General features: G+C 33.1%; 1 protein-coding gene across 3 annotated transcripts in view; it reads left to right on the plus strand.

Annotated features, from left to right (window-relative positions):
• The window catches only part of LOC126879006 (uncharacterized), a 35,307-nt gene extending 21,627 nt beyond the window's left edge, over positions 1-13,680 (plus strand). For 2 of the 3 annotated variants that reach the window (XM_050641882.1, XM_050641883.1), the window contains one exon: positions 13,275-13,680. In XM_050641882.1, coding sequence (XP_050497839.1) covers positions 13,275-13,628 — 354 coding nt within the window. In that variant the 3' untranslated portion in view covers positions 13,629-13,680. Of the gene's footprint in view, positions 1-1,053; positions 1,075-13,274 lie in introns of those variants that run through there. The other variant, XM_050641884.1, reaches the window with a different exon arrangement.
• Positions 13,681-27,503: the final 13,823 nt, after the last annotated feature.

Here is a 27,503-nt window from a genome sequence, read left to right on the forward strand (position 1 = left end):
GTTTAATGTTATAACCATTCAAAATCAGTCAATAACCATTACTCGGGGGGTTTTTGGAGTCGCTAAACAAAATTTAATGTTGGCGGTGGTCTCCAAGGTACCTGGTTCCCAGAGTGTAACTCGTCGCCTGGACGTTTATGTTGTAACCATTCAAAACCAGTCAATAACCGTTACTCGGGGGGGTTTTTGGGGTCTCTGAGTACGAATTTCATGTCGGCGATGGTCTCCAAAGTACCTGGTGCCTAGGGTAGAACTCGTCGCCTGCAGTTTTATGTTATGTTCATTCAAAATCAGTCAATATCCATTACTTCGGTGTTTGGGGGGTCGCTAAATATATTTTTCATTAATAATTTTTCTTAAAACACTTTTATATTACATCCTAAAAAATTACCTATTTGAAAATGATTTTAAAATTTTGTCGCTTTTAAAGCAGTTGTCGTTAAATTTTGACACTAACGACATTTATGAAATTTTGACATAATTGGCATTTCAAGGGTAATTAAGTTATATCAGCGATTTTTTGTGTTTTCTGCGGTATTATTTTAATTTTTAGATTTCTAGTGTGCTTTTATATACAAAAAACAGTGGTTTTTAGAACTCTTTAGCGACGTATTAGTATAATATAATGTTGATGGATTACCGTCGAAGGCCGATATGATCAACCAAAAAAGAAGATATATATGGTGATTTTTCTCTTGACTTTCTTGGGTGTGAATCTGTCTTTTTATTTTACTGCTCCTGGTTTAAAAACAAAGCATAGTATATATGTGAATACCTCCAAGCTACACTTAAATGTAGTCCTGTTCTTTTAAAATTTTTTAATTAATTATAAAGAAACATCTAAAAAAGTGATACCGTATTTAAAGCAAAGTAAGATTTTAATGTTGGTGTTTTGAAAAGTCATATATTTTATACTTATTAGTTTTGTTAATTACAGAATAAATAATAATATTATAATATCAAGCCGTTTAAGATTGGTATTAAAGGAATTTTCATTATCTACAGTCTATAGCTGCGCTGTTTTATAATTTTGGTTTTCGAAATTGCGGAAGAGAGAAATTTGTGTAACTTTAAGTAAGCAAATATATTTTTTTATTTTATTTTATTTTTTATTTATTTTTTCATTATATTATACAAATATTATACAAATAAATTGATTATGAATACGTGCACTAACATTTAACTTAACACGTATTTTTTAGATTATTGTATACCTACCTTGAAGACCATCGCCAACATGAAATTGGTGCCCAGCGACCCCTAAAACCTTCATAGTAATCGTTATTGACTGATTTTATATTATTATACCATAAAACTCCAGGCACGAGTTCCACTTTGGGCACCAGGTACCTTGGAGACCATCCAACACATGAAATTATTGTTCAGCGACCGCCAAAATCCTCAGAGTAATGGTTATTGACTGATTTTGAATGATTATAACATAAAACTCCAAGCGACGAGTTCCACCCTGGGCGCCAGGTACACAGGAGATCATCGCCGTCATGAAATTCGTGCTCAGCTACCCCCAAAACCCCCCGCGTAATGGTTTTAAATGATTTGGAATAATTATAACATAATACTCCAGACGACGAGCTCAACCCTGGACACCAGGTATCTTGGAGACCATCGATCACATGAAACTCTTGTTCAGCGACCCCCAAAACCCTCAAAGTAATGGTTATTGACTGATTTTGAATGAATATAACATAAAACTCCAGGCGACGAGTTCCACCCTGGGCACCAGGTATCTTGGAGACCATCGCCAACACTAAAATCGTGGCCGGCGACCCCAAAAACTCCCGGAGTAATGGATGTTGACTGATTTTTAATGATTATAACGTAAAACTCTAGGCGACGAGTTCCACCGTGGGCACCAGGTACCTTGGAGACCATCGCCGATATGAAATTCGGGCTCAGCGATCCCCAAAACCCCCGATTATAAAAATTCAACTCATTTCCATCAATATTGCCCGAGTTCTACATTTTTCATTTTCACCTCTTCGAGATGCACTTTTAAAATGCATTTTCTTATGCACAAAAATTTTTGCCCTAGATGAATTTAGTTCACAAAGTTGCCTGACACTCTCTCGAATCGAATGCACAAAGTTGCATGACGATTCATCTTACTGCACAAAATTCCTAGGTTTAATGCTTCGTTGCTTCGTCTATCTAGTCTGATTGCATATTCGTATTTAGCAACCTCAAAAGCCCCCGAGTAATCCATTGACATTAATTTAATGCCGAAAACCCTCGAAACTTCAGAAGATGACGTGCTCTAGTAGTGACCCTGGACGCCAGGTATTCCGGAGGTCAATTATGATGGCATATTTGTATTGAGCGACCCCAAAGCCCATTAGTAATCCGTTTGCATCAATTTAATGGCGAAAAGCCTGAAAACTCTAGAATCTAGAAGATGACGCCCATTGCAGTGCCCTTTTGCACCAGGTGATCCGGTGTCAGTTCTGATGGTGTATTCGTATTCAGTTACCACAAGAACCCCCCGAAAAACAAAATTTGGTACTTAGTATACTGATTTTGACATGTTTATGCACTGTTGGATGCATTTTATGCACTTTAAAGTGCAATTATGCATTTCCGCCCATTTTTTAATAGTAGACTTTTCTCCTGGCGTCATCCTGAACATAACGCAAAAAACCGCAAGTCTCTAGATCAGGGGTGGGCAAATACTTTTAAGCGCGGGCCAAAATGAAATTTTCAAAATGTGTCCTGGGCCTGATATGAGACCTATACCATACCCAGTATGTACGCTGAGCACACGCTAATGTTTTTGGTGGATGTTTTTCTCTGCCCAAGAAATTTTTTTGACAACAATACTATAAGTATGATTTTAAATAATTTGGACAAAGACATTTGACCGTTAATAATAGATAATACTAATAATAAATTGTCATAGTTGGGTGTGGGTGTACATGCGAACCATTTGTTCCCAGTAAAATCCCGAAATTTTTAAGGTGGTCCATTATATTAAGCCATACCAAGGATCCAGATAAAAAATGAAATTCAGAAATTCAAGAGCAGCCTTTATGCAGATAAGGAAATTTCTGAGTAACCAAAGATTAAATCTATGGATACTAGGACCTGTGAGGGAAAACGGAATCTTCAGAAGTCGATACAACAACGAGCTTTATCAACTTTATAAGGAAACGCCCCTGTCAGACTTCATTTGAATACAAAGATTGCAATGGGCCGGACATGTGATAAGAATGGAAGAGGATAGGCTACCAAAACGAGTACTGAATGCTAGAATGCAAGGAAAGAGACCGGTTGGGAAGCCACGAAAGCGCTGGGAAGACACAGTAAACAGCGACGCACAAGCCCGCTTAGGAGTCCGTGTATGGAGAAGAGCAGCCACAGACAGGCAAGGGTGGAGGCAAAAGATAAAGGAGACCAAGGCCCAATTTGGGCTGTAGTGCCGTAGAAGAAGAAGAAAGATTCAATCTGCAAATCTGACATCGAATGGTAAAACGTTATATCAAGTCAACCATCATCGACGAAATGCAAAGGAGACAACTGATCTGGTATGGTCATGTAGAAAGAATGGACGACGACAGGCTGCCAAAACAAATTTTAAAATTGACGCCAAGGGAAAGAGGAGAGGAGGGCAGAAACAATCCTAGCTCAGTGGCATTCAGAAGGCAATGTCAAAAAGGAACCTTCACCCTCGCGAACGCAACGACGCGCGACGTACGAACGAAGCTGGAAATTGGAAACCGTAAGGCAGAGAACCCTATAGAAAACCGGAATAATAATAAAAATGGTATGTCCACTCTATTCTCGTTTATTGGAATGTTAATGCTGACTTCATGAAAAAGCTGGAAGCTTTTGAGTTGTGGCTTTTTAGGAGAATTTTGAAAATACCATGGACCGATCATATTATGAACGAAATGGTGAGAAATCATTAAAAGGAGAAAGACAGCAAGGAGAAAGAGTACATACTTAGAAATGATAAGTACGTTGTTGTAAGTTGTTGTAGCAGCTGATTGTGAAGGGTAAAATCGAAAGAAAAGGGTCCTAGTAGACGAAAAATACCCTGGCAGAAAAATATTCGCGCCTGGACGGGTTAAACATGGATGCTTTTAAGAAAAGCAGAAGATAGAGATTCATTTCATTGAATACTACGAACACTAATACTGTTAATAACAAAATCGCATAAAAGAGATGAAGAGCGTGGGCGCAAAATTTCGGACCAATGCTTTTTAAATGCATTCCTTTTTTTCGAATCCTGAGAAAACTAAAAAATGTTTTTGAAAAATTTAAACGCAGAATGAAAGATTACATTATTACCGAGGGCCGAAAATCCCTTAGAATAAACAAACAGTTTCTTTTCAATAAGATATTTGAAATTAAAAAACACATTAAATTTTCTCTTTTTTTTTACCCCTGTGACTTTATTAAAATAAACAGAAGTTTTCAGGGACTTTCGGCCCTTGGAAATATTGTAATATTTCATTCAGCGTTTAAATTTTTCAAAAATACTTATTAGTTTTCTCAGGATTCGAAAAAATGAATACATATAAAAAGAATTGCGCCTATGCTCTTAAAAAAAATTGCTTGGGGGATTTCTCAACGGGCCGGATAAAGTAAGCAAAAGGGCCGGATGCGGCCCGCGGGCCGACTTTTGCCCACCCCTGCTCTAGATGCTGTATTTAAAAATCTATTTATTCGGGTGATTTTAGTGCTAAATGCTCCGGTCTATCTGGTATAGCTGTATTAGAGCACAAAGCAACAATATCTTTATATTTTGAAGTTATTGAATCCGTTATTTATGCTAAACAAATAATTTCTTCCCATAAATCTTATACATTTTTATTCCTGGATTTGGTAGCCCTTTTGCTGAATTTTGGTTTATGTTCTAGGTTTATAAATGGTAATTGATCAGAAATAAGATTGTACTAGAAACTGAGACCATGTGGTTATTCTCTACATAATATTTTCATGAATTGTACTTTCGACTAGAAAACTTGGCATTTATCTATGTATAAACCCCAATTCGGTATTTTGTTTAATATTGATCTAAAGTCCAAGATATCATTTTGACTTAGTTCTTTTATCGTATGGTTTTTATGTGCATTTTCGTCTACAGTATACAGCATTTGCTCTGTTCTTATGGCGATCACGCATATCTCCAGGTATACGCTCTCCACCTCCCTGACTATAATTTTTTTCGAATAGCGTAGTTAACCACATATATCTGTTATGTTGAAAGTTTCCAATAAGATTTTCTTACAAACTTGGAGTCGGGGTTCTACTAACTGCAAATTATGTTCATATGTCTGAGAACATATCTACATAAATATTTGCTGTGTTAGTCGTGATCAGCTATTGCCCAAAAATTATCAAATAAATTGAGTCATTTATTTTCAGATAATTTAGATTTACATTTATTGTTACATCCAGGTTCCAATTCTCTTATTTTCGTTAATTTTCCAATTTTTCTAGTATATTCTTGGCCAGAGTTCCTCAGTTTATTCAAGACATTCATTTTGCAAACACTTGGATACCTTTTTCTCTTTCTTCCACGATTTTTCTTCTTTGGGTATTGTTTTTTCTTAGCAGACGTATCTAATGATGCCTTTGGTGCATGTAGAAGTTTCCGCTGTCGATGTATCTTGAGCGTGCAATCCACTGTGAACATCAGCTACCTTATTTTTATCAGTAGAAGCTACTTCGGTAGTCAATGAAATAGATGTTACAATATTCATCAATAATAAAAAAATTCCATATTGTAGCATTGATTACAATGTTTTTTCCACCAAGTGCTTCAAAATTTGCACTTACAATGACGTTATTTTATTAGGTAGTTTTATATTTACATAAGATAGGATAAAAATTTTTAGACCAAAATGAGGGTTAAGGCAAGCGTCCACAGGTCCGCATCGTACGCATCGGACGCATCGTACGCATCGGATTAATTTTTCATACTGCGTCCACTGTATCGGCAGCGATCGGATTGCCGATGCCACTACCTGCTAGGGTAGAAAAATTACTAAGGTAGACTTTAAAATTGGTTAATGTTGTTCTGAAGCTATTTCCTTGTGGCATTTTTATGATTAATTATTTATATGGGAAATAAGCCACAATTAAAATGAAAAAAATAATTTTATTAACGTTTCGACGCCCAAATCGGGTGCCGTTGTCAAAATACAAAATATTACTAAAATAAACTAAAGTGTTGTTGCTAAGCAAAAAAAAAAATTCTTCTAATAATTTATTTAATCTCACTCATTTATATTGGCAATTCAGACATATATTATACATTTTAAAGTAGAAGACTTTAAAATGATATTGCCAATATTTATGAGTTGCGTTCCTGGGACGACTTACTGAAAGATAGTTCATTCGATTACATGAAATTAACCCCAACTCAAGAATATCCGTCATAAAAAATTATAGCATGTGATATGTCTTTAAAAAGACAACCAAATGCAACGACAGTAAAATTCTCGCGTTAGAGACTTCATAGTAAATCACAAGGGAAAACCAGGAAAAACCTTGTGATACTATCCCGACATCGTAAGTATTTGGTCTTACATTAATTTACTCTCAAAAAATAATACCAAATTCTGACTTGTAACATGTTTAAATTATAAATATTATTAATAATACTAGATATATAAGTAATACTAAAATATAAAATATGTACTAGCTCGATATTATTGACTTACTAATCTTGGTATTTTCTTTCTATTGACTTCCTCTTTCAGTATGGGTAACCACATCCTACTGCATTCTACCGAGGAATTTGCGACACAATTGGTTTCATTTAGCATAATTAGAGCCGCTTCTTTGATTTTTCTCTTTTTACTATCTGATTCTTTCAGGACTATACTTGAATCTCTCCACTGAACTCTATGTTCATTATCCCATGCGTGTTGACATATTTGAGATCTCTCAAATTCTCTATTTTTAATATAAGATTGATGTTCACTTATTCTAACGTCTAATGGTCTTGATGTCTCACCTAAATAAAATTGTTCGCATTCACAAGGTATTTTATAAATGCAATTTTTTGTTCTTTCTTGATCATTGTTAGGTTTAGTTTTAGATAGAATAGATCTCAATGTGTTTGTTGTTTTGAATGTTGTTGAAATGTTGAATTTATTTCCTATTGTTTTAAGTTTCTCGGATAGTCCTTTTATATATGGTATTGATATTTTCCTCGTATTATTTCTGGTGAATGTTGTAGGATCCCGTTCTAAGTTGTTCTGTTCCATTCGATCCAATCTTGACAATTCCTTATTTATAAACGATAAAGGATAATCATTTTTTAATAAAACAGATGTTAACAATTGTTTTTCTGCTAAAAAGGAATTTTCGTTAGAACAAGTAATTTTGGCTCTATCATATAAGGATTTAATGATTCCCTTTTTAACGTTGATGTTGTGATTTGACTTGTAATTGAGATATCTGTTGGTGTGTGTTGGTTTTCTATACACTTGAGTCTCATATCCAATATCCTTCTTTGAGATCAAAACATCGAGGAAAGGTAGGCTGTTATTGTATTCCTTTTCCATTGTAAATTTTATTGTCTCTTCTTGATCGTTTATAATATTCAGGAATGTATCTAACAATTCTGATCCATGAGGCCATATTGAAAACACATCATCTACATATCTCCACCATACTGTGGGTTTTAAATTTTGTTTAGAAATAATATTAGTTTCGAAATCCTCCATAAATATATTAGCCAATAATGGAGATAAAGAAGAGCCCATTGCTAGACCAAAATTTTGTTTATAGAATTCATTGTTTAGTTGAAAATAGGTATTATGGGTACATAATGTCAATAACTCCATTATAGCTGATACATTTAGTCTTGTCCTAGTTGCCAATGTATTATCATTCTCTAATTTCGTTTTGATTATGTTTAAAGTTTTATCTAATGGTACATTTGTAAATAAACTGTTTATGTCAAAACTTACTAAAATATTATTTGGATTAAATTTAATAGTTGATAATTTGTTTAAAAAATGTTTTGTATTTTTTATAAAAGTGTCATCATTATTAGCAAATGGTTTTAGAATGTTTAATAAGAATTTTGATAGTTCACTACAAGGAGAATTGATGGTACTACAAATGGGTCTAAGTGGTATGTTCGCTTTATGAATTTTGGGCGTTTTGGGCGTCGAAACGTTAATAAAATTATTTTTTTCATTTTAATTGTGGCTTATTTCCCATATAAATAATTAATCATAAAAATGCCACAAGGAAATAGCTTCAGAACAACATTAAGAAACCGGTATGGGCCTATCGTGTGTCAAAATTTTAGGAAATTGGAAACCTTCTACGAGAAACTGGCACATTGTCAAAATTCAATAAAATTTTTAAGAAGATGTAGAAATAACAACATAATACCAAAGGGCTTGAGGTTACGGCCAGCATACTCAAGCAGAAGACTTCAAAATATTCTACATAGAGCCAGTTTGTCGATGATCCGGGAAAGGTTGCAATTTCACAGGTCAAATTTATTTTTTATCGAACAAGACATCGTAAGTATTGAAGATTTACTTTTCGGAATGATATCAAGTTCTGATTTTGATCGAATTATTTTTAGTTTACACATAATTTATGAAAATTCATATCAGAAACAAAGAAATATACATTTAAATAAATTTAATAATCTTTTAGAACAAAATAGTTTACATACTTTTGATAACCTAAATAGAAATAATGACATATTAACGACAGTTGTCAATCTATCAAATAGACATTTAAATGCAACGGAAAATTTGGTATTGTCAAAAGGTTTAAACTATGCTGTTACTCATCCATCTATTCCAAAATTAGACATAATCAGCTCAGTGGAGAAAATATCCCAGTGTCTACCAACTCATGAAAAAGAACAATATAGGGTACTATGTAAACTTGAATTGGAAAAGTCTAATCAAATTGAACAGAACATCAGCAAAGAGGAAATGAAGGCTTTAAAAACTTTAAGAAATGATGACTCCATAACAATCTTACCAGCGGATAAAGGCAATGCAACTGTAATAATGAATAAAATACAATATGAGGACAAAATTACAGATCTAATTACAAATGGACCTTATAGCAAATTAACGAAGGATCCAACGAAGACACTGGAAAACAAAATATATAGAGCTTTATTCAAATTTAAAAATGATCTAACATACTATCAAAGAAAATTAATGACACCTCACTACAGTAAGACACCACATTTTTATGGAGTGCCGAAAATTCATAAAGCGAACATACCACTTAGACCCATTTGTAGTACCATCAATTCTCCTTGTAGTGAACTATCAAAATTCTTATTAAACATTCTAAAACCATTTGCTAATAATGATGACACTTTTATAAAAAATACAAAACATTTTTTAAACAAATTATCAACTATTGAATTTAATCCAAATAATATTTTAGTAAGTTTTGACATAAACAGTTTATTTACAAATGTACCATTAGATAAAACTTTAAACATAATCAAAACGAAATTAGAGAATGATAATACATTGGCAACTAGGACAAGACTAAATGTATCAGCTATAATGGAGTTATTGACATTATGTACCCATAATACCTATTTTCAACTAAACAATGAATTCTATAAACAAAATTTTGGTCTAGCAATGGGCTCTTCTTTATCTCCATTATTGGCTAATATATTTATGGAGGATTTCGAAACTAATATTATTTCTAAACAAAATTTAAAACCCACAGTATGGTGGAGATATGTAGATGATGTGTTTTCAATATGGCCTCATGGATCAGAATTGTTAGATACATTCCTGAATATTATAAACGATCAAGAAGAGACAATAAAATTTACAATGGAAAAGGAATACAATAACAGCCTACCTTTCCTCGATGTTTTGATCTCAAAGAAGGATATTGGATATGAGACTCAAGTGTATAGAAAACCAACACACACCAACAGATATCTCAATTACAAGTCAAATCACAACATCAACGTTAAAAAGGGAATCATTAAATCCTTATATGATAGAGCCAAAATTACTTGTTCTAACGAAAATTCCTTTTTAGCAGAAAAACAATTGTTAACATCTGTTTTATTAAAAAATGATTATCCTTTATCGTTTATAAATAAGGAATTGTCAAGATTGGATCGAATGGAACAGAACAACTTAGAACGGGATCCTACAACATTCACCAGAAATAATACGAGGAAAATATCAATACCATATATAAAAGGACTATCCGAGAAACTTAAAACAATAGGAAATAAATTCAACATTTCAACAACATTCAAAACAACAAACACATTGAGATCTATTCTATCTAAAACTAAACCTAACAATGATCAAGAAAGAACAAAAAATTGCATTTATAAAATACCTTGTGAATGCGAACAATTTTATTTAGGTGAGACATCAAGACCATTAGACGTTAGAATAAGTGAACATCAATCTTATATTAAAAATAGAGAATTTGAGAGATCTCAAATATGTCAACACGCATGGGATAATGAACATAGAGTTCAGTGGAGAGATTCAAGTATAGTCCTGAAAGAATCAGATAGTAAAAAGAGAAAAATCAAAGAAGCGGCTCTAATTATGCTAAATGAAACCAATTGTGTCGCAAATTCCTCGGTAGAATGCAGTAGGATGTGGTTACCCATACTGAAAGAGGAAGTCAATAGAAAGAAAATACCAAGATTAGTAAGTCAATAATATCGAGCTAGTACATATTTTATATTTTAGTATTACTTATATATCTAGTATTATTAATAATATTTATAATTTAAACATGTTACAAGTCAGAATTTGGTATTATTTTTTGAGAGTAAATTAATGTAAGACCAAATACTTACGATGTCGGGATAGTATCACAAGGTTTTTCCTGGTTTTCCCTTGTGATTTACTATGAAGTCTCTAACGCGAGAATTTTACTGTCGTTGCATTTGGTTGTCTTTTTAAAGACATATCACATGCTATAATTTTTTATGACGGATATTCTTGAGTTGGGGTTAATTTCATGTAATCGAATGAACTATCTTTCAGTAAGTCGTCCCAGGAACGCAACTCATAAATATTGGCAATATCATTTTAAAGTCTTCTACTTTAAAATGTATAATATATGTCTGAATTGCCAATATAAATGAGTGAGATTAAATAAATTATTAGAAGAATTTTTTTTGCTTAGCAACAACACTTTAGTTTATTTTAGTAATATTTTGTATTTTGACAACGGCACCCGATTTGGGCGTCGAAACGTTAATAAAATTATTTTTTTCATTTTAATTGTGGCTTATTTCCCATATAAATAATTAATCATTAAAATTGGTTGTTTATTAATTGGTTGTTTATTTAATTTAATAATTAATGTATGCATATTAACTACATTTATTAGTATGATATTTTAATGTATCTGTTCAGTAATAAAAAATCCACAAAAACGTAAAATCTATAGTTCTTTTTTAAATATCTACAAAACGAAACATGCTAGGTACATACAACCAGATATTAAAAGAAAGCCTGTAATATTTACTACAAAATTCAATACTAATATACAATATACAGGGTGTACCACTTAATCAAATGAAAAAAAATGTATTTGCAAATAGTGATCACATTATATTTTATATTGATATACCATATAATACATATGTCAAAGATATTAAATTATTTAAAAATGACACTATACTGATAAAACTGTCATATGTCATTTTAAATATTTCGAAAATTATTAACTTTGGACCTCTAAAACCTTACACAAACTCTACATGTTTTTAAAAAATAGATTCAAAAATTATTTGTAAACATTTTTTTATCGGCATAGTAATATTACAGCTTACACACCAATTCTCTCGGTAGACCGCAAGCTATAGCAGAAACACGATGGTAGACCGCATAATAGCGCCCATTTTTCTAAGTAATTATACATTTGAATATAAAGGAATACACAAAGCTGTTACAATTTGATTTAAACGGAAAATAGTAACTATATCAGTAAAAGTTTCTTTAAAGATTAATTAAAGTTGCCTTTCTGAAATCGGTTAAGAGCAAACAGTAGCGATCAACAGGTAGCAACAAACGCGTTTCAAGATTGCGGCTTCAATTTTGAATATTTTGTCGAGATATTTGGCACACATATTGGTAATATAATAAAGAATGGCGGTATAGAGCCCAATTTCAGAAATATGTTAGTATGTGGAAATTACTATATAACTAAATAGAATATTAAAAAAAGGAGCCTGTACCGCCATTAAGAAAGACAAAAAATACACTTTCTTCAAATAAACTTTTTATCCCGTGCCTAGATTTTGGGTCACATTGGAACTACTAAAAATCAATTTTTTTATAACAAGAAATCGAACGTCACTGACTTGGCAACATTTCGCGCCTATGTGTATAAAAATTATTGTTTTTGATAGTATAAACGTCACTGTCAGTGTCGAATTACCGACGCACTGTTGCCTCACTTTTGAAAGTTCTCAGAAATTTCGCAATCTCGGACCGCGTTTGTTGCTACCTGTTTATCGTTACTGTGTACTCTTAAATACTTTTTTTTGGTTTTCAACTACTTGTAACACACTTTGGTTGCTTTTTCATCTTTTGTGAGGGACAATAAAATGTCTAGTATCAATTTTACACTTCTCTCAGAAACATCATTAGCAAGTCTAATATTTTTTAAAAGTTCATTGCTGTGATAGAAAAATGTGTTGTTTTTTTAACGAGAATAATTTTCATAGTTGGATACTCAAGATATCTTGAAAAAGACTAATAAACATGAAAAGTGAGTAATTTATGATATTTTAATCCCCATAATCAACTTATCATGGCCTGTAATACTTTTTCTGAATATACATACCTATATTTAAATAAATAACAGTTAAAACTGAGTTTACTTTTTTCATTACGGACAAGACGATCGTCAAAATGCAAATAGCCGTATATTAGCTCCCACTGGCCCAAGCGAAATTCCGTGGGGTGCGTCCACTGATCGGCATTCCGAATGATTCATCGGTACGCATCGCAAAAGTTGCCTCTCGGAGCAACCCTTCGGCATTCCCGATGGTGCGATCCGTACGATGCGGGTCAGTGGACGCAGGTACATAAGTTTTTGTACAAGGAAAACTAAAATCCGTTACGTACGATGTGTCCGATGCGTACGATGCGGGTCTGTGGACGCTTGCCTTTATCCTTTATGTTTAAAAAATATTGTAAGTGCAGTTACAATCTTATGCATATAAGGTGTCGAAAATAAGCTGGATTTAACTTATGTGTAATATTCCGTATGCTCTATTTTAATCCAACTTTGATATTTTACAGATAATGGGCAATCCAGAACGGCACAGAGTTCAAGAACTGGTTAAGGAATGTCAAAAAGAATCTGGTTCAACTGTAAACGAAATCGAAAACATTAGAAAAGGAGTTATAACCACTGAAACCGGCAAGCAAGCTCTTTGTGTTAATATTAAAGTGGGAGCACTGGATCAGAATGGAGACGTTGTTCCTGATGGGTTCAAGAAACATGTTGAAGCTTTGACTGACAGCATTGATGGTCGAAAAGAGTTTCAAGACAAATGCGGCAAAACTGAAGGAAAAAGTTCCGAAGATAAAGCTATTAATTTTGTCAAATGTATGCAATCCGTCCTAGCAAAAGTATCTTCCTTATCTATTTGAAGATATTAGAAATGTATATAATTTCCTATAATAAATATATTATAATATAAAAGATATTGCTTTTGTTTCTTCTTGTTCATCTAAAATCAGGCGAGACTCGTTAGTCCCTGGCACTTGGTCATAAGGCCATTGTATCATACTATTACACTTATTTCAAATCAAATTGAAAAGTCTCAGATGCAAAATTCACCACTATAATAAAATTAAAATGGTAAATAGTTATTTAAATCTGAAACTTTTCGTGTTGAAAGTTCTTTCTGGTACATCCTTAATCTGCGACTTTTACAATTTTTAAGACCGCAGACGACGAATATAGAAAACAAAAAGGACTCCACTATATGCAATCACATTCCGTTTTCATTCGTCTAGGAAACGGACAGAAAGAGACTTTCTAGTACACAAATCTGAGTAAAGATAGAAAAGTAAAAGATGGTTTTGCTTGTTTTTGATCCAGATGGATGCACAATCGCTGGACAGCTGATTCCGCCATTTCAGGCTTCCTAACAGCGCTAGCGTGTAGTCCTCTGCATCGAAAAACAGCTCGACCACATATTTAAGGGGAATTTCAAATATCATTGTTTCCATTGGGACTCGATCCAGCGACATTTCTTAAACAAATTGAAAAGTCTCAGATGCAGAATTCACCATTAGAATAAAATTAAAATGGTAAATAGTTATTTAAATCTGAAACTTTTCGTGAAAGTTCTTTCTGGTACATTCTTAATCTGCGACTTTTACAGAAATTCGTCTAGGAGAAAGACAGAAAGAAACTTCCTAGTACTCAAATCTGAGTAAAGATAGGAAAGTAAAAGATGGTTTTGCTTTGAAACTCTCCTTAAATAGATGGTCGAGCTGTTTTTCGATTCAGAGGCCTGCACGCTAGCGCTGTTGAGGAAGCCTGATATGGAGGAGACAGCAGTCCAGCAATTGTGCATCCCTCTGAATCAAAATCAAGCAAAACCATCTTTCACTTTTCTATCATTACTCAGATTTGACTACTAGGAAGTTTCTTTCTGTCATTTTCCTAGACGAATGAAAACGGAATGTGATTGCATATAGTGGAGTTCTTTTTGTTTTCTATGTTTGTCGTCTGCCGTCTTATAAATTGTAAAAGTCGCAGATTAAGGATGAACCAGAAAGAAATTTCAATATCAAAAGTTTCAGATTTAAGTAACTATTTACCATTTTAATTTTATCACAGCGGTGAATTTTGGATCTGAGACTTTTCAATTTGTTTTAAGAGATGTCGCTGGAACGCGTCCCAATGAGAATTTCAATGATCTTTAAAATTCTCCTTAAATAGATGGTCGAGCTCTTTTTCGATTCAGAGGACTGCACGCTAGCGCTGCTGAGGAAGCCTGAAATGGTGGAAACAGCTGTCGAACGATTGTGCATCCCTCTAAATCAAAAACAATCAAAACCATCTTTTACTTATCTTTTAAATCAATTTATTGAACTCGAACTCAAATTACAATACTTATAACTTTTTAACTCAAACTGACAACACAAAACTTCCAAGTCTGCATTACAACTTTATCTAAAATGTCAAACACATATTATGTTTATATAGGTTTTCTGACGTTCTAGACGTCACCAGATATTTCTGGGTTATTCCATAACGTCTAGAACATTCTCGTACGTAACTACTTCTTTTTTCACGTCAAGAGCCTTTTCCTATGTAGGATCAATCTACGGAACTGTCGTAACACGGTAATCAAGGTGAAGAAAAAGTTATTGCATATTTTAGTAAAACAATAGGAAAGGTAGAAAAGAATTATTGCGTTACCAGAAAAGAGCTCCTATCTATCATAAAAGCCCTAGAACATTTGCATGCCTTCCTTTATAACAGAAATTTTACAATTAGAACTGAACATAGCGCTTTGCGGTGGCTAGTGAATTTTAAAAAGCCAGAAGGACAAGTCGCTCGATGGATAGAGAGACTCCAATAGTTTAAATTCGACATAGTACATCGAAAAGGGCGTCTCCATAACAATGCCGATATTCCTTCTAGGCGAACCTGTTTTAAACAACAATGCCAGTACTGTAAAAGACTTGAACAAAAAGAGAATGTAACCGAAGAAGTAAGTCTCTGCATGGCCACAGTTGAACAGGAAGAAGATAATGATCCGACTTCCCTGGAAAACAATAAAAAGAGTTAAAAGAAAGATAATGACTTAACAGTCATACGAGAATGGGTTAAAAATGGACTAAGACCTATTTGGCAAGAAATATCCAAATAGAGTATACAGTGAAACTATAAAGGCGTACTGGGCTCACTGGGGATCTCTATATCTTTTGAATGGTCTATTATATCGGAAGTAGGAAAGTCACAATGGAGTACGTATAGTTCAATAAATAATACTGCCAAAATCACACATTAAAAGCGTGTTGCAAGAACTTCATAGTAGCCTGTCTGGAGAACATTTTGGAGTAGAAAGAACACTGGCCAGAGTTCGAGACAGATTTTACTGGATTAGTAATTGTCGCCGAGATGTAGAATAGTGGTGTAAGAAATTCGACTTATGTAACGGTATAAAAGGCCCTAGAAAAAGAAGTCGTGGTAAAATGGCACAATATCTTTCCGGAGAGCCTTTGGAACGACTTGAAGTGAATATTCTCGGTCCACGTCCGACGACATACAGAGATAATAAGTACTTAATGGTTGCAATGGATTATTTTTCAAAATGGTCCAAAATTGCACCCGTTCCTAATCAAGAAGCGACTACAGTAGCAGAAGCATTTATAACACATGTTATATCAAGACATGGAGTTCCTTTAGAGTTGCATTCTGATCAAGGACGAAATTTTGAATCAGAATTATGGCAAGCATTGATGAAAATCTTGGGTATTAAGAAAACTCGCACTACGCCTCTCCATCCACAATCAGACGGAATGATCGAACTACATAACAGAACTATTTGTCAATACTTTTCAATGTTTGTTGCTGATAATCAAAAAGATTGGGATACTTTAATTCCTCTATTCCTGTTAGCCTACAGAAATTCCGAACATGAAGTAACCCATTATTCACATCGATAATGATCACCGGAAGAGAAATGAAGTTTCCTCAAGATCTTATTTTCGGAAGATTGCCTCCCTGCGAGGAATAACGTTCATCTCTGACGTACATAGAAAACTTAAGAGACAAATTGGAAAAGGTTCACGAATTTGCTCGTAAAAGTTTGAAGCTCTAAACTGATAAAGCCAAGTGCAGGCTCGATGTGCATGCTACTGAGACAACTTTTAAAATAGTTGACAACTCGAACTAAAATTACAACACTTATAACTTTTTAACTCAAACTGACAACATGAAACTTCCAAATCTGAATAACAACGATATGCTTCTTTTCATGAGCATTTTTCAGTGCGTCGTAAATGATAGAAAAAAGGTAAGTCCGTGATAATATACATTTTAGTGACATGACATATTAGTTAAATCTGACAGTTGTCACATTTTATTTGCAATTTGGCATAAAATCAAATCAATTGTAGTTATTCCATTTAGAAAATGGTATTTCCTTTGATTTGTATAGTCTTATAAATTGTTCAGATTATATTCGTAGATATATTTACCGGCTGTCCACTTATATTTTCCCCCATTTTAACTGCCCATCCTATATCTTCTAAACGGCTCAAGATAGAAATATGCGGTTTTCACTGAAATGTTTTATTTTAGTAAAAGTTTTGTCTGAATGGATAGAATTTTTTATATCGCTTTCAAATACGAAATAAAAAATGGCGAATTTTTGAAAAAACTTTGTTGACTTTTTTTTAAAGCAACACCCAGTATATTCTTTTGTAAATTGAAAGAAAAGTCATTCACCTATCTGGCGATATAAAGTTTTTCAAAATAGGTTGTCAAATCACTGAGTAATTAATTTTTAAAATGAGAGGTGCAACGTGGATATCACATACCTAAATAACATAACTAAGCCAGTTATGTGATTTCCACATTGCATCTCTCATTTTAAAAATTAATTGTTCAGTCATTTGACCACCGATTTTAAAAAATTTTATATCGCTGGATAGATAAATGACTGTTTTTTCAAGTTTTTAGGTAAATGACTATTTTTTATATCGCTTTTAAATAAAAAATTGCGGATTTTTGAAAAAAAAAAACGTTGTTGACTTTTTTTATTCAAACACCCAGTATATTTCTTGTGTCTTGAAAAAACGGTCATTTACCTATCCAGCGATATAAAGTTTTTTAAAATCGGTTGCCAAATGACTGAGCAATTAATTTTTAAAATGAGAGATGCAATGTGGAAATCACATAATACCGGGTGTCCACTTATATTTTCCCCCAATTTAACTGCCTATAACTTCTAAACGGCTCAAGATAGAAATATGCGGTTTTCGCTGAAATGTTTTATTTTAGTAAGAGTTTTGTCTGAATGGACTGAATTTTTTATATCGCTTTCAAATACGAAAAGAAAAATGGCGGATTTTTGGAAAAAACGCTGTTGACTTTTTTTTAATGGAACACCCAGTATATTTTTTGCAAATTGAAAGAAAGGTCATTCACCTATCCAGCGATATAAAGTTTTTCAAAATCGGTTGTAAAATCACTGAGTAATTAATTTTTAAAATGAGAGGTGCAACGTGGATATCACATACCTAAATAACATAATATGTGATTTCCACATTGCATCTCTCAGTTTAAAAATTAATTGCTCAGTCATTTGACCACCGATTTTAAAAAAATTTATATCGTTGGATAGGGAAATTACCGTTTTTTTCAAGTTTTTAGGTAAATGACCATTTTTGAAAAAAAATACGTTGATGACTTTTTTTATTGAAACACCCAGTATATTTTTTTGTAGCTTGAAAAAACGGTCATTTACCTATCCAGCGATATTAAATTTTTTAAAGTCTGTTGTCAAATGACTGAGTAAATAATTTTTAAAATGAAAGATGCAATGTGGAAATCACATAACATAATATAATTTTGCTTAGTTATGTTATTTAGGTATGTGATATCCACGTTGCACCTCTCATTTTAAAAATTAATTACTCAGTGATTTGACAACCGATTTTAAAAAACTTTATATAGCTGGATAGGTTAATGACCTTTCTTTCAATTTACGGAAAAATATACTGGGTGTTCCATTAAAAAAAGTCAACAACGTTTTTTTTTAAAAATCCGCCATTTTTCTTTTCGTATTTGAAAGCGATATAAAAAATTCAATCCATTCAGACAAAACTTTTACTAAAATAAAACCTTTCATCGAAAATCCCATATTTCTATCTTAAGCCGTTTAGAAGTTATAGGCAGTTAAAATGGGGGAAAATGTAAGTGGACACCCGGTATAATATCATTTTGCTCAGTTATGTTATTTAGGTATGTGATATCCAAGTTGCACCCCTCATTTTAAAAATTAATTACTCAGTGATTTGAGAACCGATTTTAAAAAACTTTATATCGCTGGATAGGTGAATGGCCTTTCTTTCAATTTGCAAAAGAATATATTGGGTGTTCCATTAAAAAAAAAGTCAACAAAGTTTGTTTCAAAAATCAGTTATTTTTTATTTCGTATTTGAAAACGAAATAAAAAATTCAATCCATTCAGACAAAACTTTTACTAAAATAAAGCATTTCAGCGAAAACCGCATATTTCTCTCTTGAACCGTTTATATAGGCAGTTAAAATGGGGGAAAATATAAGTGGACACCCGGTATAATTCGCAAATTATTTTATTTTCGATTATGGTGCCATCTATTGACAACTAGAATAAATATCATAAATGTCACCGACGAAATGTAATCAACGACGTGAGTTTTTTTCTGTCACATACAACTTAATGCGTTAGAAAGAAATCGAAAAACTGTGACGCACTGAAAGTTCCTCATGAGAAAAAGCATATCTAAAATATCAAACACATATGTTTACCTATATAGGTTTTCTGACGTTCTAGACGTCACCAGACATTTCTGGGTTATTCCATGACGTCTAGAACATTCTCGTACGTGACTACTTCTTCTTTCACGTCAAGGGCCTTTTCCTATGTAGGATCAATCTACGGAATTGTCATACATAACAATACTTTGTTTTTTTCTTAAACTCAAATAATGTCTGCTGTCTCAACGAAGGCAACAGTTTTCTTGTTGGTAGTCTTAGGATCTCTTCTGGTTCAAACCTCAGTTGACCAGTGAATTCCTACCTTACATCACTTAGCACACTGACTGTAATGGCAAAGTACGTGTATGGCAGTCTCCTCTTCCATTTCGCAGTTTCTGCACTATTGTTCATTCACATAACCTAGTTTCTATAGACGGTGTCTTAAACGGTGTCCAGTCACCATTTCAGTGACAGTTTTGATTCTCGTTTATTGAGGTACATCCAACCGTTCGAGAGTTTTTTTATCAATACTTGTGATCATTTCTGAACCTCGGTTTTCTTAGCATCTTTAGTGATGCCACAGAAAGACTCTGGGCCCTCAAAAGTTTCACTCGAGACTTCTTTTGCCAACATATCAGATCGTTCGTTCCCATGCACCCCTTCATAAGGAGCGGCACCCATATTAAAGACACTTTATTATCTTTTGACAGGTTGTTGAGGAGATCTTTGCAGTTTCTCACCAGTTTTGAGTGGGTTATTTACTACCAGAATGGCCGCTTGGCTATCTGTGTAAATGTTTCTTATCTTAGCTTTAGGGTCTTCATCAATGATTTCATCAATGCAGACCACCAAAATAAAAACTTCAGCCATGTTTATTTTTCAAATTAATATTTTTTCCTGTTTTCTGACAGCAGTAAAATGTTATTTTGAATTAAATAAAATACATACATTCTTCTTTTTGTCTCAATTAATATTTAATTCAAAATTTGTTTGGACCCTGTAAAAACAATTAAATTAATGTTTATATTACTAACTAGACAATTGAAAAACCTTTCAAATGAGCTATCACACGACCCCTATTCTCATTTAAAAGATCATCGATTACGTCAACACGCCCAGATGGATGATGTCACTAGTATGATTTTTTATAGGTAGGTATGCCAAAAAATCGTAATTTAAAAATAAAAATCGATTAATTTCGGGACTTATTTCCAAAATCGCCCATTCATGAACAAATGAATTTATTCCAACCTTTATGTGCTCACTATAGTGAAAAGCTTTCCACAAGTAAATATGTTCAGAGCGATAACACCAATGATTTAAAGAGCCTCCTGAAAGAAGCAGCAACTGTATAAACAGAACGATAAACTATATTTATTATAAGATATAAAAGACTTATGTTATACCTGTCACTGCGCACCGAATAAAAACAGGGAAAGTGCTAAAAAAATTAAACCAAAAGAATTCTGGGAGTAGTGTAAATGAATATACATAGGTACCTAGGAAAAGTTTATATAGTCTGTTCGCTAAACTCAGACGCAACTTTCTAGATATTTTAGTCGGTAATTTTGCCAATTTTAGTAAAATTGGCAAAAAATAATTACTAAATAGTTAATAATCACTAAATAGTTAGTAATTTTGCCAATTTTTGCAAAATTGGCAAAAAACAAAAAAATTATCGACTAAAATATCTAGCCAGTTGCGTCTGAGTTTAGCGAACCGACTATACATATTTTTACACCATAACATAATGGTAGGGGAGCCCAAGCGGGAATTTTTGTAGTTACTCGAGCGCGTCAGATTATCAGATGGGAGAAACCTGGTATCCTGCAGATGTACCTCTACCATATATTGGCTCTTAACACAGGGAGGTTCGTTAAGGGGGGCCCGAAAAAAAAATATCTATGGTTAAAAATACTCGAAATTGTCAGATTAAGATAAGGTAAGTTAAGTACATGCAACAGAGTGTATATTTCAAAAATCTGACGATTTGAGCGGGACGTATGGAAATGGGTGAGTCAAAATTTTCACAAAAGAAAAGCGAATATTTCGCGAAATGAACGTCAGATGGAAAAACTAAAAAATACGTCTTTCTTCAATATTTTTCTAAAATCTATCCAATGGTACTAAACATGACCCCCACGGAGAGGGGTGGGGGATAAATTTAAAATTTTAAATACAAACCCCGCGATATTTCGCAAAATGAACATCAGATCGAAAAACTGCAAAATACACTTTCAAAATGTTTTTGAAAAATCTATCGAATGGTATCAAACACAACCCCCACGGGGGCGTTACTTTAAAACCTTAAATGGGACCCCCAAATTTTTATTGCAGATTTGGATTCTTTACGTAAAAATAAGCAACTTTTATTCGAGACATTTTTTCGAATTATGGATAGATGGCGCTATAATCGGAAAAAACGATTGTTGGAAATGGAAAATTAAATTAAAAAATGACAAGCGCCCGCTAAAATGAAAAATTTTACTTAACTTTTTTTGATTTTAGGACCTAATAATTACAACCCAATTGGTCCCCATAACGCTCGAGTGACTGCAAATTTAGCATACTTTACTCCCCTACTATAATTAAGAAATAATATAAATTCAAGTGATCGTTTAATTTCAATTGGATTTGTACAGTTGCTCATCCTGTAGATTTATGTGAGTAAAACATAACAGCAAAAACGAATATTTGTCAAAGCCAGTAGCTACTGGAAACGACAGAGATTTGTATAAGAGTATTGAGAATAATTACAAGAGACTCCCTGAGAGATCGAAAGATGAGTAAAGAAATTAGAAGAAAATGTAACGTGCAGTGTATAAACGAATGCAAAATAGAAAAAAGACCGAATAACAACACAAGCAGAATGGGGAAACCCGTGTGGCCCGAATAGCAAGATTAAATCACCAACCGGCAGAACTATCGGACGACCTCGAAAGAGAGGGAGAGACAACCTTCCATAGATGTATCAATCCGCCAATGAAGAAGCAAAATTGCTAATACAGAGGAAAAATAAAACTTTACTTTCCAAATTTGCTTCCTATTATCACATTTATGTTTTTATACAGGGTGTTTTATTGGGAAACGGAAATACTTGAGTGGTGAATATAAGTCACTAAGGCGGTTCTAGATATAGCGGTATATTATACTATATCTATTGGCTCACCCATTTTTATAACGGAGTTCCAGGCCGTTTTATCTATTTTGCCCATAACTTTGGAACCAATTTGTATATTTGTTTTGATAGTTGGTACACATATCTCTCATTTATAACCCAAAGTATCCAACTATTAATCACAAAAAAATCCAGGTATGAAATAAAAAAATTATAAATTCATTGTGACCTTGAAACGACACACTATATATTAAAATTTGCTTCAATTTTTTGGCCAGACAATTTATTTTTTAGTCTTTTAAGTCCCTTTTACTTTTCAGTGAAAGAACTAATGTCTATTCACGTGTGCACAAACTTTGACCATTGTTTCCTTGCTTCTGCTACAGTTTTTCCTTTTTTTTTTTTGATAATCTTCGCGATTGCTGTATCCCAGTTTTCTGCTGGTCTTCCTCCGTTTCTTTTTTCCTGTATTTTTGCTTTCCATACTTTTCTTATTGGTATGTTTCTTCTCATTCTTTCATGTGGCCCCACCAACCCAGTTGTTTTTCTTCGATGTATTCTAGGAGTAAGTTAGTTTCCAGCTCATCTCGTATATCGATATTTTTTATTCTGTCTCTTTTTGTTACCCCTTTTTACTCATCTGAGGTATTTCATTTCTAGTGCCTGAATCTTACTCTTCATTCTTCTTGTTACTACCCAAGACTCGCACCCATGTAAGTACTGGTTTGTATATCGTGTTGAAGACAGTTATTTTGGTTTTTCTGGATATTTATTATTTTAAAATTTACTATTAATTGCATGGAATATCTTAGACGTTTTGTTAATCCTTTCTTCTATATCTTTGTGTTGGTTTCCGCTGTTTTCCACTGTTACTCCCAGGTATTGGAAGTGGTTTACCTGTTCTATTGTTTCTCCGTTGATTTTTATGTTTAATACGGGTTGTTCTTGTGCTATTACCATAATCTTTGCTTTGCGTGTGTTTATTTTTATTCCATGTCTATTAATTACCTTATTTCATCTTTGTAAGTTTTTTCTGAGACCTTCATCTTTATCTGCCATAACAACTACATCATTAGTAAATGCACATTCTGATATTCTGACTCTTTCTAGGTTTCGGTAGCCTACATGCAGTTTTTTTAATTGTGGTAAAAAATTCTTTCAATATTTCGTCCATGAACATGTTGAACAGTGGAAGACTCGTGATCCCTTCTTGTCTTAAGCTTTTAGATGTTTCAAATTGTTGCAATTTCATATTTTTATGCATTATACAGTTCTGTTTATTCTGTATAAGCTTTTGATGCCTTGTATTAGTTTTCTATCTACTCCTCTTCTAACTAGACTGTTCCATATTGTTTGTCTCTTAGCTCTGTCGAATGCTTTTTCTATGTCGATGGAGGCCATGTCTTGTACGCTTTAGTTTTAGTCAGTGGTGTTTATTCTGTTATTTGCTTCACTGTGAATATGTGATCTTGCACTCCTCGTCTTTTCCGGAAACCACTCTGAGCTTCTTCTAGTGTCGTTTCTATTATATTCTTCAACTTTTGTTCTAATACTGTTTCGTATACTTTCAGCACCGTACATAGTAGTGTAATTCCTCGATAATTTTTACATTCTTTGGTATCTCCTTTCTTATGTATGGGCAGTATTACTCTCATCTCCCAGTCGGATGGTATTTGTTCATTATTCCATGCCTCATTGCATATTTCTCTGAGTAGTATCCTACCTTCCAGTCCCATATACTATATCATTTTTGATGTTATTCTATTATGTCCGGGAGATTTTCCATTTTTAAGTCTCTTTATTGCTGTTTCGATATCGTCGTTTGTTATTTCTTCTGTGTTTTCTTCCTGTTCTGCTTTCTTCATTTTCTCCGTTGTTTTCTTCTCTATTTAGTTCATTAATAGTAAGTAGCTATTGAAGGTGTTGCTTACATCGTTTCATTATTTTTTGATCATCTGTTATTAGTTTTCCATCTGTGCATTTTATTCTTGCGTCTCTTGTTGGTTTGTCTATTCTTATATTTTTTAATTGCTCTATAGAAAAGTTTCAGGTTTTTTTACTATTGTATGCTATCTGTTGTCCAAATTGTGTCCACGTCTTTTCTTTCTCTATTTTTATCATGTCTCTTACTTTCTTCCTATCTTCTTTGTATTCATCGTACTCGATTTTGTTCCCTAAATAAATTTTCCACAGTTTCTTCTTCATTTTTACATGGTTTTTGATTTATTCATTCCAAAAGCTCGTTTGATTAGTTTTGTTGTTTTTCCTGTATTATATACCACGAACGTTTCGTTTGTCGATTCATTAATATATTTTTAAGTAGTTGCCATTTTTGTTCCAGATTGCTTTCCTGTATTGGTCTCATCAAGTTTGATATTTTTAAGTTAGTCAGTTCTTCATATTTTTGAGCTACTTGTTTGTCTCTAAGCTTGTAGTTTTTAATTGTTTTGAAATCAATGTTTTTTCTATTTTCTATTGCTCTCGTTTGGGAATCTATTATATTTTTTATTTTGGCCTCCAATAAATAGTGGTCGCTGCTTATTTCAGGTCCTTTTCTAACTCTTACGTCTTGAAGTGCCCTTCTATTATTGATTTCTATCAGTATGTAGTCAGTTATTGATTTTTCAGTTTCTCTTGGTACTTGTCTTGTGAATTTATGAATATTTTTATGTGCGTACTGTGCGTTTGTTACTATTAAACTATTTAATTCACAAAATTCTATTAATCTTCTTCCATTGTTATTTCTCACCTAATCACCATATTTTCCAATTACATCAGATGTTGATATATCCTTGGTTCCAACTCTACCATTAAAATCTCCAATGATAAAAATATTTCCTTTACTGTTTTCTACGGCTATGTGGAAGTCTTCCCAGAATTTGTCCTTTATTTTCTTTTTATCATTTTCATCTGGGCCATACACCATGATTACGGTTAGATTTTCTTCCCTTTCATCCTTCATCACTACTGTAAATATTCTTTCTGTTCAACTTTCCCATTTTTTATGTGTTTTATTCTGTCCTTTTTATTATACATTTCACTTTCACTGCTGCTCTTTTTTTATTTAGTATACCGCTGTATATATGAGAATATGTCCACCTTTATTTTTGGTCCATACATTTCTCCATTGCCTTTCTTTTTGGCCTCTGTTATTCTTAGTAGTTCTATTCTGTTTCTCTCAAACTCATAGCTTAATTCTGCCTCTTTTCCATTTAGTCCTCTCACATGTCACGTTGCTAGTCTCCAAATTGTTTGTTTATTACTCTTACCATCTTCATTTCCTGTGCTTTGCTTCGTCGTTTCCGTTAATGTCTTACCATCTATTTTCCTTGTAGTTATTGTGCCCAGTTTTTTGTTTGCGAGCTATTGCTTCTTTGTTCTTTTATCAATTCATTATTTTTTGTACTCCATATCTATTTTTCTCCATTGATTATTAGGTTTTGATATTCTATTTTACATTCTTGTTTTCTTCTCTCTTTTTTCTGCAATTATTTTGAGTTTATTTTTAATTGCTCTTTCTTTTACAGTCAGATCATTATTTATATAAACCTGTTTGTGTTCTCTCCTCTCATTGGTGGTGTTATGTTGTTCATTATTTCCAATTTTTTTGGTAAATTATCTACTTTGACCAAGTATGGTTTCTTGGTTTGTTCTTGATTTTTCTTACTTTTGCATTATTTATTTCAACATTTAATTCCTTATCGACGAAGTTTTTGACATGGTCATGATAGGTCCCGAAGGCCGCCATGACACTTTGGCAATGTGGAGGGGGTACGATTACGGTTTATCCCAGACTATACAATACTCCTTGCGGTTGGCAGAGAAGTTCTGCAAATTTTTGTTGATCGCACTACTCAGTACTGCGAGATTTATCGAATGGCTTTGAACACAAACAGAAAGAAAAATCATGATTGTCAGTAAGAACAAGATTGAAGAAGATTTTAGAGAAAGTACCCAGATACAATTATTAGTGATGTGAGCAAAATGAACAATGGGGCCGCAGCCTCGAAATAAAACGACGTATTAGACCAGTTAGGATCTGTTTTTAGGTGGATGTGAGAGGTGGCATTCAGATTTTTGCGATTAAAGTTAGATGATAACTTAGTTAATAATAATTGATTTATGCTCCTTCTCAAATACGCCCAGAACATTATTAAAAAAATAAAATAATTAAAAATTTCAAAAAATTTCGTTTTTTTTTCTACTTTTTTGCTTAATAACTTTAAAACGATTCATTTTGGAACAAAGTCGTATAGGAATAAAACAAAGATAATAAAATTTTCTATCAGATCCGATTGGATAAAAATGTCTTAATTTATCACCCTTGCTGCAAAATAGCAATAAATATAAAATAAGGGGGCAAAACAAGCCTGTCTTTATTCAATGATTTTCCATCACTTAGATTACATTTGGAACCTTCCTAATTCGCTTAGAAAATTTTTTTAAGGTGCTAAAACCGTACACCAAATTTCATTAAAGTTAACTTACTAGATTTTGAATAATAATTTTGCAATCAAACTTTTTTAAAAAATTAAAATTTTTTAAAATCTTGCACAACAAAAACTAGAATATACAAAGATTTGTCAATTTTTTTACATATAAAGAAGTACTTCACCTATCTACTGCACTTTACAGAATTGAAAGCGGATTGTTTAAGCAGCCTCGGCAACGTTTTAAACTTATAAACAATTTTTTGGCTTATAAACAAATTAGTCCTGTGGCCAGGGGGGGGGGGTGATACGGGCTCCTTTATTTAGATGGACTTACCCAAGATTTTTATGTATTTTTTGACCCGTAGATCATGATTTTTTTGGGTAACAGTTGATCCGGATGTCGATAAGTTTGTTATAAACAAAGAACTTGAGGAATTACATAACATCGATTTTTCGCAAAACAAAACATTTTTTTGTATTTCCTG

The sequence above is a fragment of the Diabrotica virgifera genome, chromosome 1 (assembly GCF_917563875.1).
Source record: "Diabrotica virgifera virgifera chromosome 1, PGI_DIABVI_V3a".
In the NCBI taxonomy this organism is placed as follows: Eukaryota; Metazoa; Arthropoda; class Insecta; order Coleoptera; family Chrysomelidae; genus Diabrotica; species Diabrotica virgifera.